This window comes from Canis lupus, chromosome 12 (genome assembly GCF_048164855.1).
Source record: "Canis lupus baileyi chromosome 12, mCanLup2.hap1, whole genome shotgun sequence".
In the NCBI taxonomy this organism is placed as follows: Eukaryota; Metazoa; Chordata; class Mammalia; order Carnivora; family Canidae; genus Canis; species Canis lupus.
The window spans coordinates 42,932,390-42,953,110 of NC_132849.1; the positions used below are offsets into that span (position 1 = coordinate 42,932,390).

General features: G+C 38.9%; 1 protein-coding gene across 9 annotated transcripts in view; it reads right to left on the reverse strand.

Annotated features, from left to right (window-relative positions):
- The window catches only part of BABAM2 (BRISC and BRCA1 A complex member 2), a 402,709-nt gene that overhangs the window by 241,612 nt on the left and 140,376 nt on the right, over positions 1–20,721 (reverse strand). For 8 of the 9 annotated variants that reach the window (XM_072771368.1, XM_072771367.1, XM_072771365.1 and 5 more), the window contains exon 6: positions 16,017–16,091. The exons of the other annotated variant lie outside the window; for it this stretch is intronic. In XM_072771368.1, the coding sequence (XP_072627469.1) occupies positions 16,017–16,091 (75 nt within the window). The remainder of the gene's footprint in view (positions 1–16,016; positions 16,092–20,721) is intronic. 9 annotated transcript variants of the gene reach the window in all.

Consider the following 20,721-nt stretch of genomic DNA (forward strand, 5'->3'; position numbering starts at 1 on the left):
AATAAAAACAGTTTTGTTTCTTCCTTTCTACTCTGCCTTTTATTCCTTTTTCTTGGCTTATTGCACTGTCCAGAATCTCCAGTATTAAATAAAATGGATGAAAGTAAACATCTATTAACCAACTAGCTATTAACCTTAGGGAGAAAGCATCTGATCTTTCATCATTAAATATACTAGCCACAGGATTTTCACAGATGCATTTCATTAGGTTGAAGAAGTCCCTTTTCAGTTCTAGTTTGCTGAGAGTTTTCATCAAGTGTCAAATGTTTTCTCTATGTCTATTAAGATGATCATGTGATCTTTTTAGTTTGTTAATACAGTGAATCAGGGCAGCCTGGATGGCTTAGCGGTTTAGTGCCACCTTCAGCCCAGGGTATGATTCTGGAGACCCGGGATTGAGTCCCACGTCAGGCTCCCTGCATGGAGCCTGCTTCTCCCTCTGCTTGTGTCTCTGCCTCTCTTTCTCTCTCTCTCATGAATAAATAAATAAAATCTTTTAAAAAAATACGGTGAATCATATTGATTTTTAATATTCAGTCTACTTTCCATCCCTGGGATAAACCCCACTTCATCATGATGTATCATCCTTTTAATACAATATTGTATTTTGGTAAGGTTTCCTTTTGAATTTTACATCTATATTCATGGGAGTCATCTGTAATATTGTTCTAATTGTCTGGTTTTTGTGTAAGGCAATGCTGTCTTCATGGAATCAGCTGGAAAAGTATTCCCTCCTTTTCGATTTTCCAAAAGAATATGTGTAGAATTTGGTATTATTTCTTCTTTAAATGACTGGTAAAACTTATCAGAAGTCATCTGTGCCTGGAGTTTAACTATGATAGATATAAGACTATTCCATTTATCCATGTCTTCTTGAACACACTTTCATAAAACTGAGAAATTTCTTTTTTTAAAGATATTTTTTTAAAGATTTTATTTATTCATGAGAGACACAGAGAGAGATGCAGAGACATAGGCAGAGAGAGAAGCAGGCTCTATGCAAGAAGCCTGATGTAGGACTTGATCCCGGGAATCCAGGATCATGCCCTGAGCCAAAGTCAGATGCTCAACCGCTGAGCCACCCAGGGGTCCCAAAACTGAGAAATTTCTAAAATGTGAGGACACACAAGCAAATATGCCATTGGCCATCAGAGTAATGATGACATACTAACATAACATGTACCTCTGGAAAACTCCACTATTCATTCATGAAGTAAAAAAATCTTAATTTTGAAAACAGTTTTTACTTTATGGACCTTCTGAAAGGATCTTAGAGATATGAGAGTTCCAAGACCACACCCTCTGAAGCCCTGGTCTATAGAATAGAGATTAAGAATACCATCATCATCAGTATTCCAGGATTTTATGTTAAGATGTCAATCCACATATTGAACAGACATCTGGGTCACTGTAGACTACTTTTAGAGTTAGCACAAAACTTGAAAAACCTAAATCATCATCTCATCCTGCTTCAAGAGAGCCAAAACCTTTTATAAGCGATTTTGGAACAGAGAATGACACCAACCTTATTTCTGGGTGTCACTCTTCCAACAATATGGGCAGAATGTAAAAACAAAGCCACAGTCAATGGATTCAAGAAAGAAAATGGGTCTTCAAAAAATGGGAGAAAGAGGATAGGAACCATCGTGACCTTACTTTATCATGAAACATCAAAATATAAGTATGCTGTTAAAATCTGTTTAAAATATTTTACACGAGAAAAAAAAATCCCTCTCTCCCAGTTCTATGTTAAACATCATTCTAATCAAGGGCTGCTGGTTCCTTCTCCTCCTCCAAATCCTGGGAATACATTTATAATGAGAAAAAGGGGAGAACAACACTGGGTAACAGTGAATACAAAACCCAGCTCCGCAGAAAGAATAAACCTGAAAAACCCCAAGATATTTAAAAGACTGCTGTGACTCAGGATAGGAGAGGCAACAGCAGCCAGGAGCTGCAGAAGACAGTGTGGGCTAGAGCAAGGCTTCTCAAACTACCTACAATGAAAGAGCAGTTATCATTTGTTTTGTTTTGTTTTTCCTAATCCTTCACAGATTGATGGCTTCATACAAAACATTAAAAATGAGTTATTAGAAAAAGAAAAAATTTAAAACATCAAAATGCAAACCCAATATTTTTATCATTACAAGACAACAGACATATGATTATTCCATCAAACTGCTTTAAATGTTTCTAAAGACTCTCAATTCTGTACTTATCATTAACCAAAAGAGATAAACTTTGGGTAGCACTGCCTGGAAGGTTCCAACTGAACTCCTTCCTCTCCCTCATTTTTCCAGGTTGATCGCTGAGCTAGGTGAGCAAGCACTTCAACTACACATCTCAAAACCTCAGCAAGTCTGAAAAGTGGCTCACCTGGAGCTTTAGTACTCCATTCAAATCCTCCGAACCCTATCAGGCCCTTTCCCAATGATGTTATACATTGTTTACTGGCAGATTTCTCTTCCTAAAGACAATCCCTATCACAGTACTACTAAAAACAACCAATTAAACTCCTTAGCTGAATATTTAAGGCTCTATCTGTATCACTGTATCTTTAAAATGCCTTTCCTTACTTATCTTCCCCTACTTTGGACACATGTTCTACGATTTAGAGAAACCGGACTGCTCTGTTGTCCTCCAAATGTGCTATGGTTGTGAGCCGAAATCATGCTCCTTCTTTGTCTCTAGCTTCTATCAATACTAACAATCTTTCAGGGCCCATCCCAAACGTCACTTCTCTCCCAACCAGATGTAATCTCTCATCAACCCACTAAAAGAACCCTGTATTTCCCTTGTACTACTTGAATAATTATGAATTGCATTACTGTTGTCTATGAAGTCATCTTATGCCCCTACCATATTTTACTTTTATTTTAAAGTATAAGGTTGCTGATTGATGAAAATGGATTCACGAGAACAGATGACAGTGAGAAACTGATCTCCTTCAGTACCAAGGGGTGCCTTCATGATGTGGATAGAGAAAAAAAAACACCACAGAGAAAAGCAACTCCAGATTTAAAAATGGTCACCTATAATAATCACATCCTCTGATCCCTGTGCCACCTGGTTCAAATCTATACCTCCCTTTGTGGTTAAAGGTAGTAATACCTCCCCCATACACAAGCAAATTCAAAAAGACAACATGATATAATTATGTTGTCTTAAAAACCAACTGCATAAAACAAGATTAATAAAACAAGGAGGGGGATGCCTAGGTGGCTCAGCGGTTGGACCTCTGCCTTCAGCTCAGGATGTGATTCTGGGGTTCCAGGATCGGGTCCCACATTGGGCATCCTGCATGGAGCCTGCTTCTCCCTCTGCCTAGGTCTCTGCCTCTCTCTTTCTGTGTTTCTCATGAATAAATAAATAAAATCTTTTAAAAAAAAACAAAAACAAGGAGGTCTGGGTTTTTTACCAACACAATAAATACTAACTAACGGTGAAGAGTTCTAATGGAACACTGACCTGATCAATTCTATCTCATGTTTTGTGCTTTTTTCTTTCTAGGCACCACAATTTAAGAGAGATGCTAGCAATCTGGCACACTTCCTAAAGAGAAGCATGAGGATAGAGAAGAATTTAAAACTTATAATATATATATATATATTGAAAGTATAAAGGATTAAGAATGCCTAGCCTATAAGAGAAGAGAATCTCAGGTTGAAAATACAAGTGTTTTCTTTTTTCTTTTTTTTTTTTAAAGATTTATTTATTTATGATAGACATAGAGAGAGAGAGAGAGGCAGAGACACAGGAAGAGGGAGAAGCAGGCTCCATGCCGGGAGCCCGATGTGGGACTCGATCCCGGGACTCCAGGATCGCGCCCTGGGCCAAAGGCAGGTGCTAAACCGCTGAGCCACCCAGGGATCCCCTATAGGTGTTTTCTATTACAACATTATATATTCATTCATTTAAAAAAAATCTGCATTCTAGTAAACTATATATTAAGAATAAGAGGTTGATGAGAAAAATATGGTAAGGCTTACCTTACAGTTGCCTATATAACTTTGTAACCACAAAGTAACTCCAGTTAAAAATATTAAAATCCTTAAAACACCAAGCCATATTCCTAATAAACAATTATTACAGTAAATATAAGACTCCTGAAAATGCAAAGATAACAATGAAAGGGACTACAAGGAAAGGTTGGACTGCTTAGTTATAGGAAAGAGTTGGGGGACATTATCTCAACCTGTGGAGAAGCAAGTTGTAATGACATCAGAGAGGGAGAGCTCTGGCTCACTGCCTTGAGTTTGTTTCTTTTCACAAAGAACAGGGGAAACCATGCGATAAATACTTAAGTACAAGGTATAAGGCAAAATTGAGTCAAGTAGAAGGATATGGAGTGAATGGACATTGTGTGCAACATCACATCCCCCCACAGCTTGCTGTGTTCATCTGTACTGCCGTCCTTTGGATTCAGCTGCTGTTATTTAGTAGTCAAAATATTAACGTGAGAGGAAAAATCAACTGTGGTAACTTTTGTATTATACTGACATGCTTCCACTACCAACCATGTATGAACTGATTCATGGTACTAAGGCATGCTCTGTAGCAGAACAGACTATACTTGAAGGATTATCACCACATATGGTGATAGGGTAGCAAAGCAGGTCAACTGATGATCATTTGACATACATCTATATTCTAAAATTCTAATTTAGAAAACAAAAACACAAACACACCATAAAAAATAAAGGCCAAATAAAACTATAAAAGAACACCCAAAGAAAGGAAGTTCACAGAGCCAGCTGTGACTGCTCATTTTTAGTAGGAAAATATACTATTGTCAGAACTACCATAAATCTTATCTAGAAATCTGGAGCAAGAGTAAACCTGGATTTTGAATTCTAGATGAGGAAAATCAGGAGAGGGGAAGAGAGAAGCAACAAATATAATTTATCTTCCTCTCAGTGGAATACCTACTCTCTTTCTAGTCCACAATACATTCAATACTTTGAAATATAATTCAATGACTCAATAAAATCAAAACCATTTCTATTGTGCATCTACTCCAAGCTCAGACATACATTAAATACCATCATATTCATCATCTCATTAGTGTATCCAACAATTTGGTGGGTGTGCAGAGCCTGACCATATTTTAGCAGGGAGATTAAGACTTGGAAGAGAAGTTAGTAAATTATATGTTACTAACAGGTTACTTAAAAATAAAAGCAGATGGAATAAAGGAAGGAAGGAAACAAGGAAGGAAAGGAAACGAGGAAAGAAAAGAGAGAGGGAGCCTTCAACCACATTGAAGATACTTGTAAAATATAAACTAAGAGACCATGGTATTAAAAACCACTCATCCTCATTGAACCAAATCCCTTTACTTATCTTTCCATGCTGTTCCCAGTGCTTTGTGAAGAAAATATTCCCCTCCAGAGTCTAGAGAAGGGATTGGCAAACAACTGCCAACAGGCCAAATCCAGCCCCGGGCCTGGTTTTGAAAATAAAGTTTTATTGGAACCCAGCCACACTCATTCATTCACATATTGTCTGTAGCTGCTTTCATGCTGTGACAGCAGAACTGAGTAGTTGTGAAAGAGACCATATGGCCTGCAAGCCTAAAATTTTACTATCTTGCCCTTTAGAGAAGACGTTTGGGGGCCCCTGATTTACAGTGTATTTTTCTCTGAGCCCTGCTTCTGTCTCTAGAAGAGGGGGGTGGAACAAGGGCAATGAACTAAAAGCAGCCAGGGGTCTCCTACTCCATGAAGGAAGAAAAGGAAGTTCCCTGCACAGTAAGTTTTCAGACCATCTCACTACTTTCTTGGCAGTTAGGTCTCAAATGCTAAATTTGGCTCCAACTTAGCACTGATAAATCAGCCTTATTACAAGAATAAACAGCACCCTACTTTTACAGTACTTTCTTCCAGGTACACACTCCCACTTTTATAAAAGTATGTCTGCTCCTATTTGACTAGACAGAAACTATTTCCTTTGAGATAAGATGAGGGTTCCCTGTGAATTCTTTATGGTCTTTCAAGCAGCAGACAAACTGTTTTCCTTTAAAACCAGATTTCACACAAATGAGTTAAAGTAATCTTTATTTCTAAAAGCGTGATTTTATTGGAGCCAAAAAATTCCCTAAACTAAAAGGTCTCAAATTCTGAGCCATCATTTAATCTGTGGTTTAGAGAAAAACCTTTGTGAGGTCAGTCTTTGAATTTATAGTCATTTATCAGGATCAGAAAACTTTTTAATGTTTGCTATCTTATGCTTGCTGAGAAATGACTATAATCAATATATATCGCCCTAACTAGCTGGCTGGATGTCAAATAAAGAGAATATTTTGGGGAGATTATCAGTTTCCTTCCTAGCAATATGTAAAACTAAATGGACTTTCAAACAATTCCAAATAATAAAGGACAATGTAAGAATTTATCAAAAAAAAAAAAAAAAACCACCCAGGGAAATTAATCAGCCTAATTCTCTTTTCTTGAGTGCACAGAATGCAAAATCTTCCCCCTGGTCCTAAAAGAAGGTGAGAAGAATGAGAAATTTCAAAACTGTGAACTTATGAAAACTCAATCTTTGATGACAAGTCATAAAATGTGACTGTCACACACACACATTTTCCAACACTCACACCGTTACCTATTTTCCCTGACCATATGAAAGGACCAAAGCACCACTTGAAACAGGTTTCCCCAGCAACATTCCCTCTAAATTTTTCAGAGAGAACACCAGTAAGATTATCATATTCAAGTCTGTCATGAATTAAAGCTATTTCTTGGGACACCTTGGTGGCTCAGTGATTGAGTGTCTGCCTTCAGCTCAGGGCATGATCCTGGAAACCGGGGATCAAGTCCCACACCAGGCTCCCTGCAGGAAGCCTACTTCTCCCTCTGGCTGTGTCTCTGCCTCTCTCTGCGTCTCTCATGAATAAATAAATAAAATCTTTTAAAAAATAAATAAATAAAGCAACTTCTTGAAAAGCCTTCTCTATGACTCTTTTAGCCAGTATGCTATCATTTCAGTTGTGCTTTTTCACAATTTACTTAGTCATTTCAGTTTTTCAAGTTTCCATCCCATTTCCACGACTCATTTTGTCTAATACCTACTGAGTATATCTCCTCATCTATGTTCTCATGAACACCAACAATCTGGTCTCTCTCAGACATTAACACTGAAATCTTTCCTATTCTCACCATCCCTGTGACTCCAGCCAAATCCTCCTCCTTGGGCCTGTTCATTCAATGGCATTTGGGCATTGTCTTCTTCATTAACATTTTAAAATCTTTGGCTTACACAACTCTGGGCTCCTGCAGTACTTCCACCTAGATGACAACTTTCTTCCATCAGGTCCTCCAAGTTCAGGTCTTGGCTTTCCCTTAGTTGTATGTTACACTTCCTCATTTGGGTTTCATGATCCCCCCCCACCCTATTTTTTTTTTTTTTTTAAGATTTTATTTATTTGAGAGAGAGAGGCAGAGACACAGGCAGAGGGAGAAGCAGGCTCCATGCAGGGAACCTGACATGGGACTCGATCCCAGGTCTCCAGGATCACGCCCTGGGCTGAAGGCGGCACTAAACCGCTGAGCCACCTGGGCTGCCCACATGCTCGCCTTCTTCTCCACTTAAATCACTTAGCTCCTCTCTGGTTCCAGCTGACAAAAATTAAGACTAGATAGTCTGTCATTAGCTCCAAATAAACATTTAACGGTCTTGGGCAAGTAAATGGAACTTCTTTGGGCTTCCCTATATTCTTACGACAATTAAGTAAATTCTCTGAAAATATTAACCTATTAATTAATTAATGTAATAATCTAATTAATCTGGGGAAAGATTAAAGAGTAGAGGTTTCAGGGACACCTGGGTGGCTCAGCGGTTGAGCATCTGCCTTCTGCTCAGGTAGTGATCCTGGGGTTCTGGGATCGAGTCCCACATTGGGCTCCCATAGGGAGCCTGCTTCTCCCTCTGCCTATGTCTCTGCCTCTCTCTTTCTCTCTATCCTTCTCTGTCTCTCATGAATAAATAAATAAAATCTTTAAAATAAATAAATAGAGAATAGGGGCTGTGAGTGATAGCATGGTAATCCTCACAGTAGTGGGAGGAGAATGAGGAGAGCTGCCAATTTCAGATTAATAACAGCACAGGCTGGGGAAGAGTATAAAACAGCGTTGCATGGATGGGTAGGCTCTGAAAGCAGGATCCAAGAAGAAACCATCATTTGTTTCAAGAGAAGATTAAAGGAGACTACTCTAGCAGTAACACTGCAGAGAAATTGGACAAGGGAGGGCTTGGAGCCAAGGAAAAAAACTAGGAAGCTATTACCATGAAAATCCAGGTGTAAAGAGATTAAGACTACCTGTTTAATGAAGTTTGAAGTAATTCTTCAAGCACTCAAGATCTTTCCAACTCATCTTTTCAGCTTTTTCTCTCATTATTCTCTGCAAGAAACTTCTCTACCAGTCTAGATTATTCCCTGTACCTTAAATCAAGTATGCCCACAGTCCCACCATGAGTGAACTGATCAGCCCCAACTTAACTGTCCCTCTTCCCTTTCCTGCCTTTAAAAGCTATGCCTCTTTAGGAAGTCTAGTTTATGCCTAAATTTGGTCACAAAGGTTTCTCTAACCATTCCAATCTATAATAATCTGTACATTTTTAAAGGCCTACAATTATCTTTTTTCTTTTTTTTTTTTTTTGCTTGTCTAATCCTTGACAGATTCAAGGATTTGAATCTATCACTTTAAATCAAAATCAATTCTTCAGGATTCTGCACAGTAGTACTGCACTGAAGAACCAAGTCAAGCCAATATGGTCAGGGTCAGGGTCAGGGTTAGAATATAGATGGATGGATGGATGGATGATGGAAGGATACATTCATAGGCAGACAGATAGATCAATAGGGGGATGAAGCCAAGCCCGTTCTGTACACTGTGTTGCAGCTGTAAGCAGCTAAGGATGCTGGGGCAGAGGAGGGGCTCCGGAGCTACCTCTGTTCAAGGTTCTCCTTCTGCCACCCCAGTGGGTCACACTAAGATCCCCCTTAACATCACTCTACAACACAAGTCAAGGAAAGAGAAGAAGGGCTTGGATCCCATCTCTGCCTCCTCACTAATTTCTCAGCCTCTACCTGCTCCAGCGTCATCCCCATTTCCAAGTCTGCCTGACCTCCTTACTCCAGTTAAAACAAAATGACTCATGTATTAACACAATTAAACTCTCCTACAGTGGCAGGGAGCTTCAGTATCCCTTCACATTTCCAGCCGTCTTAACTCAGAATTACATACCACAAGAGGCTGCCTCCGGCTCCCCCACATCACCTTCGTCTCTGTACCACTGTTTCCACCTTACTCCTTTAGGACTACCTTCTCTTTTCTCTCTGCTGTCCCCGGAGTCCCTGTGCACTGCATCCCCCACTTTCATCTGACTCAGTGACATCCACATCACCCTCCTCCTTTGTCCTACCCATTTCAGGGCTTCACAGAGCACATCAACACCTTGCCTCTGAAAAAACACTTCAGACAGATTTACTTTTTTAAAGATCTTTGTAAATCTTTACAAAGTAAGTCTGTAAACACAGACCACTGCAGCTCTCACTTTAGCATCCTTCCTCAATCTTTATTCTTTCTACTTCAGACAGATCTAAAGAGTCCTAGTTTACCATTCTGATGACTCAAGTTAAAATAATCTAGCTATACAGAGTATTTCTTGCTACAGTGTGGTATGTTGGAAAGACCCCTGGCTTTAGAGCCAAGGAATCTGCATCCAAATCCTAGTTCCACAAATTGCTACCTGGATCACTTACATAATGGTGCCTGCAGTCCTTATCTATTTAAAAACATGCAGGGGAAAAACTACCCTGCAGAGTTGTTGAGAATATTAAAGGAGATAACATGCATAAAGCACCTAGTCCAGTTCCTACAAACAGTATGTATTCAATACCAATTAGTCCCCTTTCCTCACTCTCACCCTTCTAAGCTTAGCACTGCCAGTCCATTAATAAATGAGGCTGGAGGTGTTAGACAGGGTGGCAGTCATGCCATCATTGTGCCAATAAATCCATTTACATTTGAGTTTACTGAGCCAAAGTAGAAAGCCACAGCTTCTGCTTAGAGCAGAAGTTCTTAACCCTGGGTGCACACTAGAATTACCTGGAGAACTTTTAAAATATAAGAATATTTGAGCTTTACTGACAAAGATTCCAGTTTCATTGACCTGATGTAGGGCCAGTATCAGGGTAGCCCAACATGAGAACCACTGATTAAAATTAACTGGCATCGTCCAGAGTTTAATGGAACCCAAGGGCCCCTGGCACTTGTTGCACACTGTTACAAGTTCCCCCCAGACAAGACCATGCAGAACAGATGCAATCTCTCCAGATTTACTTTGGTTCCATAGACTCCTAAAATAATCTCAGGGAACCAAGCCACTTCATATGGATCTCTATCCTTTAACATGATAGCAATCGGGGTAGAAAAGTATCCAATAAATATGTAATAGAATTCTGGAGTATCATACATCCCAAAAGAAAACACAATACGTACCTCCTGAGATAATTGTAAAATATACTTTCTATGTCCTAGAATACCCAAAAATCTAGGCCTAAACTGCTCTATGAAAATATACTTTAAGTTATCTTTCAGTTAGTGGCTCCAGTCATGAATTCACCAGCCTTATGAACAGAATGTGTATGTGATGGTTAACATTGTTTCAACTTATCAGAACTAAGCAATGCCCAGATAGCTGGTAAAACATGATCCCTGGTTGTTTCTCTGAGGGTATTTCAGGAAGAGATTAGTATGTGAATCAGGAGACAGTAAAGAAAATCCACCCTCATCAATGGGGGTGGGCATCACCCACTCCTTGAGAGCCCAAACAGAACAAAAGGTAAGATGAATTCTCCCTCTTTTTTTCTCTCTCTCCTCCTCCTCCTTCCTCCCGCTTGCCTCCTCTCATTTTCCTTCTCCTGCCTTGAGCTAGAAAGTCCATTTTCTCTGCCCTGGAACAGCAGAACGCCTGGTTCTCTTGCCTTCACACTTCATGCCTTATATCAGTGCCTCCTCTCCTCCCCTGGTTCTTGGGCTTATCCTGGTTCTCTAGCCTGCAGAGGAAACATACTGGACTTCTCAGCCTCCACAACCTTGTGAACCAATTTTGTAGTAAGTCTCCTCTTACATATAATCTATTTTTTCTGCTTCTCTGGAGAACACAGACAAATACAGAGTGGTTCCTGAGTTCAGAATCAGCGTCTGTACATCTGAAGGCAAAATGTACTACTGTACATTTTGTCCATCTACTGTTCTCATAGTCTAGCAATCAATGACTGCCCTGTGCCCTGGGGAGTTATATCTTATCTACCTGAGATATTCTTCAGAACTCCCATGGCCAACACACAGAGGCATTCTGTTTGGCCATCAGTGTTTTAAAAAAATATTTATCCATTGCCATCACTTACAAAGCAGCCATTTTCTCATACTAGAAACAAACAAACAAACAAAAACTGAGATTCCAGGCTCTTTTTTATAACATCTGCATATCTGGCAACATGAGGCCCATATTTTCACATGGGAACAACTGTGAGGCTGCACAGTAGCTGCTGCTCCACATGAAGCACACACTGGCTGGCTCCCTGGAGCTCTCACCACTTCCTCCTGTATTTTATCAAGCCAGATTCACTCCTTCTCGGTACCTGCCTGGTCTTGTGAGCACCTGCAGTTTCGAACATACATGTGATTAGAAAGGGGACTGAGTAAGCTGGTGAACCCACCAGTCACAGTCAGGCTGAGGAGGCAGCTCCTACAGGATAACCTCAGCACGCATGTAGTCTTAGATGTTCTCCTCCATGTTAATGACCTTCTTAAGCCATGTATGATTCCAATCTGGAGATCTCCCTGAGACTCTCTGCCTGTCCTTGATAACCCAATCATAATTGCTACTTTCTGCCTCTGCTAGACACAGGAACCTGTGTTCCACAACCCTGCACTTAGTGTGCTCTGACTCATCAGCATAGCCACAGTGGCTTCTAAAGGATGAGAAGGCTGGGAACCTTACCTCCTGACATAGATGGCCAACTTCAGCTCTGTCACCTTCACTGCATATCTATACTGTATCATGATTCATATACCATAGTGGGACTAGACTGCAGCAAGCAGTCCTTCAGACTGAGGGAAGTTAAATGATGCCAAGAAGATTCCTGTAGAAATTAGAAGTCGAAGCACTTCAGTCATAGTAAATTGGTTACAGTCCTACCTCTGGGCTGGGCTAGGGCTCCATGGTACCTGGTGTAGAGAAGTTCCAGCAACTACTTAGACTACTGCTATAAAATGAATCTTTCGTGTCCCTCCCTAAATGTATTTATTGATGCTTAATCCCCAATGTGAAAGTATTTGGAGGAAGGGCCTTTGACTGGAGCCCTCAGAATTGGACTAGCAGCCTTACAAGAAGAGCCTGGAGAGAGAAGCTCTCTCTTGGCCATGTGAGGATACAGGGAGAAGATGGCTATCTACAAGCCTAGATGCAGGCCCTCACCAGACAATGGATCTTCTGCTGACTTGATCTTAGACTTCCCAGGTTCCAGAACTGTGGGAAATAAATGTACATTGCTTAAGCCACTTAGTCTATGGTGTTTTTGCTAGAGGAGCCTGAATGGACTAAGACAACTATATAAACAATTATGGTCTTATCAAACAAAGAAAAGTTAGCACTGATATTCTTTAAAGGTTATGTTTGTCACATCCATTATCAGCAGGAAATGGTTACTATTTAGCCCTCTACTGCAGTGAGATACTGCAATTTTCCTAGACATTTCTGTATCATCGACTGAGAGGGGTCCCTAACTATAAAAATTTAACTTGACTATATTCTAAATAAACTGACTTATTATTTTAAGGGGCTAGTTTCACACACATACCATGTGTACAAGTAAGCTTCTCCTCTTCCCAAAACACTATATTCCGAGTTTCTGAATTTGTTTGTTTTTTTTTGAGTTTCTGAGTACTTCTGACTCAGATGATAAAAAATTTTAGTAGACAACTAGAAATTTTCCTTAGTTATCTCACAATGGAGTATGCTTTTCCTGAAGAAAAAAAATGCTTTCCCACCATCATATACTCAAGTTTAATAATTCTCAGAATGAGAATAAAGACAGAATACACATAAGTCAATTTTCACCACATCCAGAATAAAATCAGGGCAGCATCTTCTAATGATATATGATTCAGCTTCATGACCAGTTCTTCAAGAAAAAACATACAGGTAAAAAAAAAAAAAAAAAAAAAAAAAAACATACAGGTATAAAACACTCTTTCTCTGGTTTAGTAACTGTAGTGAATATTACACTTTTGTCATTTCAAATAATCTCCCCTTTATTCTGGGGACCACAGATTCGCAATATAAACCTATCAGTTGAGAAGTTCAAGGGCGTGGACCTGGCCCAAGTAGGACAGACCTGGGGAAACTGATCCATGCCTATCTGTAGATGATTCAACATGGGATACATTTCCTGCTATGTAGACTATGGAAGTACAGGATGTGTACTACATCTTCCATTTCATTTATAGTAGTTTGTGCTGGATTTCCACCATCTACAGATAAAAAACCCTAATACAGAGGTGTTTTTTGGTTTTTTTTTTTTTTGTTTTGTTTTTTACTGAGTTCTTATGTAAATGATTTATCTAACCTACTGACTTACCTCATCCAAAAATAAAATTTAGACACTGAAGTCAGTACTCATTTTCAGAATAAATTCATTCTATTCCACATAAGAACCATATATACCTAAAGCATAATATTAAGTAAAATCGCTGGCTATTTAATGGCTTTTTTCATTCTAACATCAAAAAATTCTATTAGTAGATAAAAGAGGTATGCTTGTAAGTGGATGATGGCTTCATCGTGGCATAATGAAATCTCACTCTAGCAAATCAGTATGCAGTCAAACTTCATGCTATTCCAATATTTAAAAGGTCTACTTCACCATTCATTTCTTTGGGATGGCAAGGTAAAAATACATTGATGCTGGTGAACAGTATCCTCATAAAGAATTTACTTGGGGACTGAGACTATTGGACAGCAGCCTGATAATCAGAGTAGGAGTATCGGAATGCTAATAATATGTAAATCAGCTCCTGATGCAAACTTAGTTTTAAGAATAGTATAGCCAAATGTTCTAAGGTTTTGATAAAACTTTAGGAACTTAGATCTTAAAACTTTCAACAGGTATTCTGGATGCCTTCTGGGATGCAGGTATTTTTTCCCGGATGTTTTGTGTTATATAAGAGTCGCTTTCTTTGCTTCCTTTTTTTTTTTTTTTTTGTCCTTGTTGCTTTGCTCTCTTTGCATGGCCTAAAGGTCCAGAAAGATATCAATACTGCAATGTAGGCATTTCATCTGCAGTAGAAATGTCATTTCATCATACTTTGGGGGCGTGGGGAAAAACTTTCCCATTTTGCCAAATAGGTCTCACTTTTTTCCTGTCTGACCAGCAAAGAAAGTAAGAACATAATAATATAAAGTTAGAACTCTTAAAACAGAAAATATGGAAATTTTATTTTGAAGAGAAAAAAATTAGATTATATTCCAAGAAGCATTTTTTTCCTTTGATCCTCAGGAATATAAGAAGAGGCAATGTTAGGTTCAAATAAGCAAGATAACCATTTAAACTGATAAGGCCCAACAAATCAAAACAAAGATACTATAACTGTAAATTATGGATTAAAGTGATTATACAAATAATGTACTCTTATATACTACTGAATTTGACTTTAATAAGCTGAAATAGAGCTTTATCTGGAATATACGGAGGTCAATGAATCTGCCTTCTAAGAGTTACCAAGGAGACTGCTTGCTACTCTAATAGAGCATAGTAATTGCTTAAACCAAATTAATTATGCTTGGTAATCACAGATCTCATATGTATATTTTCCACAACAGGAGTGTGGAGAAACTAAGATAAATTGCTGACTTCCATTCTCATTTGGACTTCATAATCATTTGGATATGGAGTGGAAAACTAGTCAACTAGAAACTTAAAATGAAAGTTTAATGAGGCACAAAAATCCTATGTTTTACTTAGGGGAAAAGAAAACAATTTCCCCACCTTGAGTGGAATGTTTAAAAAAAAGTGTTCCCTAATCTTTTTTTATAGTCTATATTCCACGAGACCATGCTTCCAATCATTATCAAGATTAATATCTAATATTAAGCGTGACTACCACAATACATAGGAAATATATTGGAATATATAGGAAAACTTGTACAAGGTTTCTATCTTTTCTCTAGGTTGTAATAAATACCATTAACTCTCTGAACAACATCAAATTAGGAAGGCAGACATTTTTCTTACATTACACTAAAGCCATATAACTCCAGGTTAGAAATATGGGGTTGAGGGCAGCTAACCATATCTTAAATCAGAACCGAAATCCTCATTTCTGATGAACCCAGGTCTTGTGTTAAGACTTTCTGTTCAGAACCTGCTCCCTGGTCCATGTGGTTTCCATCACACTAACCATAGCCCAGTCACTTGACTCTACTTCTCCTGTGCAAAGCACCTGCAGACTCTGCCCTAAAGTGGCTACTCTCCCAGCCATACCTTGCTTGAATCACATTTTAAAGAATCCCATATATACTGGTCTAAATCAATTCTGGACAGACCAGCTATGAAGGTGCCTGAGATGAACTGCTGACGTAAATAAGGAAAATGAGATGCGTTTTGGCACAACAGAGTTAATATGCAATCCTACCTAAAGACAGAATGCCTATTAGATAATTTCCATGAGAGTCTTTCCTCCCAGTAAGATTACTAACAGTGACTTTCCCCAAAATTTAATTTACTTATACAAATTTTACCTTATAAGGAAAATTCACTTTGAAATTACTTTTAGGACTACTATTTTAGTTTTTACATAACAAATTCAGTGAATCTTCATATAATAAATACCTTTAATAAATGCATTATCTGAAAATGCTGACAAGCCAATCATACAAATATTCAGAGTTAAATAATTACTTTAAAAGCTCCTTTACATTATCATACTGAGATCACATATTTTTACCTTGAGGAGGTATGTGGGAATATTGCTGAAATCCACAGGCAACTTCAAAAGGAAACGTGCTGAAAATTCACCCGTCTGTAGGACAAAAGGTGTAATAAGATTAAAATAAGAAATTGATTGTGAAGTGACAATTATAGCCAAGGCCACAAGTTCAACCTGTTCAAACTGGAGGTATTTTCAATTTGGGGTTCCTAACATTAAGCAAGAAAAGAAGATTGGAAAAGCAGGGGAAGATCAAAAAGAATTCTTAAATTATTAGCTACTAAAAGCATAATTAGAATTTTTTAAATCTGCATTTTTAACATGCAATAAAATTATAATGTCTCATTACCTTTTTGGTTTTTTTAAGTGTAGAAAGAATACATGAATGTATGATTTTTTTTTTAATTCAAGCAAATAGACAGACCTCTCCCTTTGATTCATTTCTTTTTACTAAAGCAGTCAGACAATTAAGATTTATAACCCACAGGCGCTGACATATATCACTATCCCTTATAGTGTGTCTGGAAGTACATACAAAGGTCAAACATCTACCCATATAAAGCAGTCTATCAGTAGGTACCCCAAATAAGATTCTAATCTCCTGGAAAAATCTATTAACATCATTACCATCAACTAATCTTTTTCAGCAATTCTATGAACTAGTCTCCATATATAAAGATATACAGAGGTTTAGAGATTTAAAACATTTTTTTAAATTTTTATTTATTTATGATAGTCACAGAGAGAGAGAGAGAGAGAGAAAGAGGCAGAGACATAGGCAGAGGGAGAAGCAGGCTCCATGCACCTGGAGCCCAACGTGGGATTCGATCCCGGGTCTCCAGGATCGTGCCCTGGGCCAAAGGCAGGAGCTAAACCACTGCGCCACCCAGGGATCCCCTTAAAACATTTAAATGATGACTTCTACTTAAAAAAAAAAAAAAAAGAACTCATATAGAAGAAGAGTTTTCCTCTCAATTTATGATGATGTGAAATCATAAAGTTTTTTTTTTTTTAATGATGGAAATGGCTAAGGTATCACATTAAAAAAAAAAAAAAAGCTTTGTCATACTGTGGAGAAGGGGGCTTCCAGTTGGGCTATCAGACACCTAGGGGTTTCTGGGAACCTCTGCAAAGGCCACAGAGAAAGGTGATGAACTGATGCGATCCCAGGTCTTCCAACCTCTTTCACTGGAATCCTGCAGGTCAGCTTCGGATTTTAACATACTGGGTTTTGCTATGACATGTTTGAAAAAAGAACTTTGGGGATGATCCAGAACTGCTCTGAAGAGCGGATCTCTATCCTTTTTATATTTTGTGAATACTAAAGAGCTCCCAATATCTCTACTTCCTTTCCCTCTTAAAAAAAAAACAAGCACCTCAAACTCCTAAAACACATGCTTAAACACATCAAGCATTTACAAATGCTTAGATCGGCAGATGAAGGCACACAAGCATACCTACACACCTCTTATGGAAGATTCCATATTAATCACCACGCCTCTCTTACAAATACCCTAGCAAATGGCTGTCATTTTTAAACTGTGACTTAAAACCTTGAAAATGCCGAGAGAAATATAAACCTTGAGCTCAAAAGATAAAAGTGGTAACTACCATCTGCGTGGTGGTTCATTGTTTTCTGCTTACAACATCTTTTTTTTTAATATATATATACATATTTAAAAGATTTATTTATTCAGAGAGAGAGAGAGGCAGAGACACAGGCAGAGGGAGGCTGATGCGGGACTCGATCCCGGGTCCCCAGAATCACACCCCGGGCTGCAGGCAGCGCTAAACCGCTGCGCCACCAGGGCTGCCCTGCTTACAACATCTTTTAACTTACATGGAACTCTAAGGACAGAGCACTTTCTCACTGCCCCAAGCCTAACCCCATGACACAAAAAGCAGAAAAGAGAGAACTGAATGGACAGACTCAAAATTGAGGCAGGCCAGATAGACCCACAGAAGCCACTATGCCACCAGAAAAGCCAGTGGTGAGAAATAGGAGGCATTCTGGGAGCTAAGCAGCTATACTCAGTATGGCACGCCGATACGTGTGGGCTACTTGAAAGAATAGTTAAGAGCTACCTAAGGATCTACAATTCATCAGGGTGGGTGGGAGGAAAAAGCTTGTGAAAGAACCTAATACAATTATTGCATTCTATTACAGTCCAAGATTACTAGAAAGGTATTGATTTTGGTGTTTTGTTAATCTCCTAGAGGACTCCACCACAACACCCCCTCTTAGGTATGATTCTTTCCTTATACACTGAAAAAGGTGAGTGTAGGGACAACGTAAAGCACTAAGAATTAAAAGGGAGTTTTTAAGAGGGACATATAGCCCAGTGGGAATTTGGGGTGTGTGGGAAGAATAGAAAAGTCTTCCTTGAGGGCAGCCCTGGTGGCTCAGTGGTTTAGCGCCGTCTTCAGCCCGGGGTGTGATCCTGGGGACCCGGGATTGAGTCCCATGTCGGGCTCCCGGTATGGAGCCTGCTTCTCCCTCTGCCTGTGTCTCTGCCTCTCTCTCTCTCTCTCTCTCTCTCTCTCTCTCTGTGTGTGTGTGTGTGTGTGTGTGTGTGTCTCTGTGTCTCTCTGAATAAGTAAATAAAATCTTAAAAAAATAAAGAAAGAAAGGTCTTCCTTGAGTGCTGGTACAGTGCTACAAAGAAAGGACACTCATCCAAGAAAATAAATTCCCAACTACTGTCCCATCTTTTCTCTTGTATAATCATTTTTCCCTCTTTACCCATCAGCATGCCAACAGCATTTAAAAAGTCTTTACCAAAAATAATAATAATAAAAAATAAAAAGTCTTTCATAACTTCATATCTTTCTTCAGGTCCCATCTCATTTCTCTGTTCTACTTTACAATCTCCTGTAAAGCACTGCTCTGTATTTCTTCTTTTACTATTCTCTCTGGAAACTCTTCCTGTCACCCTTTCCCCCTGAACCAGACAACCCCAATAACTCATCAAGGTCACCAAGGACCTCCCCACTGCCAAATCCAACTGGCATTTCTCAGTGCTCATTTTTTATTACTTGTTCTCTCAGCAGAATTTTGACACAGCTGATTATTATTCCTTTCCTGGAACATTTTTCCCTGGTTTCCAGGATCCCTCTCTTGGTTCTACTTTACATCACCAGCCCTCCCTACAGTCTCCCAAGCCTCTGAACACTGGAGTGTCCCACCATGGCTCAGCCTCAAGATCTCCCTCCTTCCTATACCCTTCCCAGGTGGCTTCATCTAGGCCCAAGACTTTTGATACCATTTATACGCGGATGATTCCCAAATGTTCTCTCTCCTCCCAGACCTTTCCCTAACTTGTTTCATTTATCCAACTATCATGAATGAAACCAAACTCCTGATTTCTTTCCTTTACTATCTGGTCTTCATGTTAGTAAATGGCAATTCCATTCTTTCAATCCCTCAGGCAAAAAACCTCAGAAGCATCCTTGACTCCTCTCTTTCTCGCTCATCCTCAGTTCAAAGTAGCAACAAATCTGGTCGATTCTACCTTCAAATTAGATCCTTAGTCTATCTCTCACCACAGTACAACCACCTGATCTTAGCCATGGCTATCTCTAGCCTGGATCACTGCAACCACCCCCGACAGCTTCAGCCACTGTTCATCTGGAAGTTTGCTCCTGTCTCCATAAGGCACAGCAACCCTTCTGACACATTAGTCAGATTATGATCCTCCTTTGCTCCTTTATAGAATAATACGACAAGGTAACAATTGAGCAGAGATGTGAAGGAGGTGAGGAAGAAAATCATGTAGAATGTAGAGGAAAAACATCCCAGGCAAAGAAAACAGAAAGCATTAAAGAGCTGATGCAGGAGCAGGCCTAGATAGACCAAGGACGTCAGTGTTACTGGAGCAAACAAGCACTAATACTGATCAGAGGTCACCCAGAAACTCTCTTTTCCTAACCCCTATGGGATGTACAACAATCACTCATAACGTTAGTAAATACCAAAATGTCTACTACATCTATATGGAACTTTGTTAAGTCAATCCTGGGGATATTGAGAGAGGTTTTTCAAAAGTGCCAAGGAATTACAAGGGGTGGCAGAAGGGAGTTAGTTGGACAGACAATAATGAATCAAACTCAATTCATCTTCATTTTCAATTTGGAGAAGCAAACTATTTACAATCAATAAATAGCCATTTCTACCTACTGGTATACCATGGCAATCTGTCAGTTAAAATGGCACTCTCAAAACTTTCACATTGTTAGACTCAATGGTTCTTCTATATATTTTTTGAAAACAATAAAAAGGGGTAAAATATAGGATTTAAAAATTAAAAGAAGTCTTGTACATATAAGGTAATGGGAAATATAATTACGTACTTAGCACTTGGACTCATGTGAACTGCTAGTTATTTTAGTCCAAGTACTACATTTTAGCTCTTTTGCCCTATTTCAGTTTGTACAATATATTTTTATTCTACCTGCTATTTTAGACCAACATTCCTTTAAAAATGCTTTGACAATCCCTTCTTTATCCCCTCTCAAAATGTTGATCCTAGAACGAATATAAATTTATGTTTATTGGTAAAAGACTGATTTACACAACTAAACTCATAGTAAAAGGCAAGTTGATCCAAGGACTAACAGGATTTTCTGTTTATCAGCAATGGGCTAATTTACACAACTAAATTTCATAATACGAGAACCTTCAGACCGTGAAAGGAATTTGGTGCTCTTGGAAACCATAGAAAGT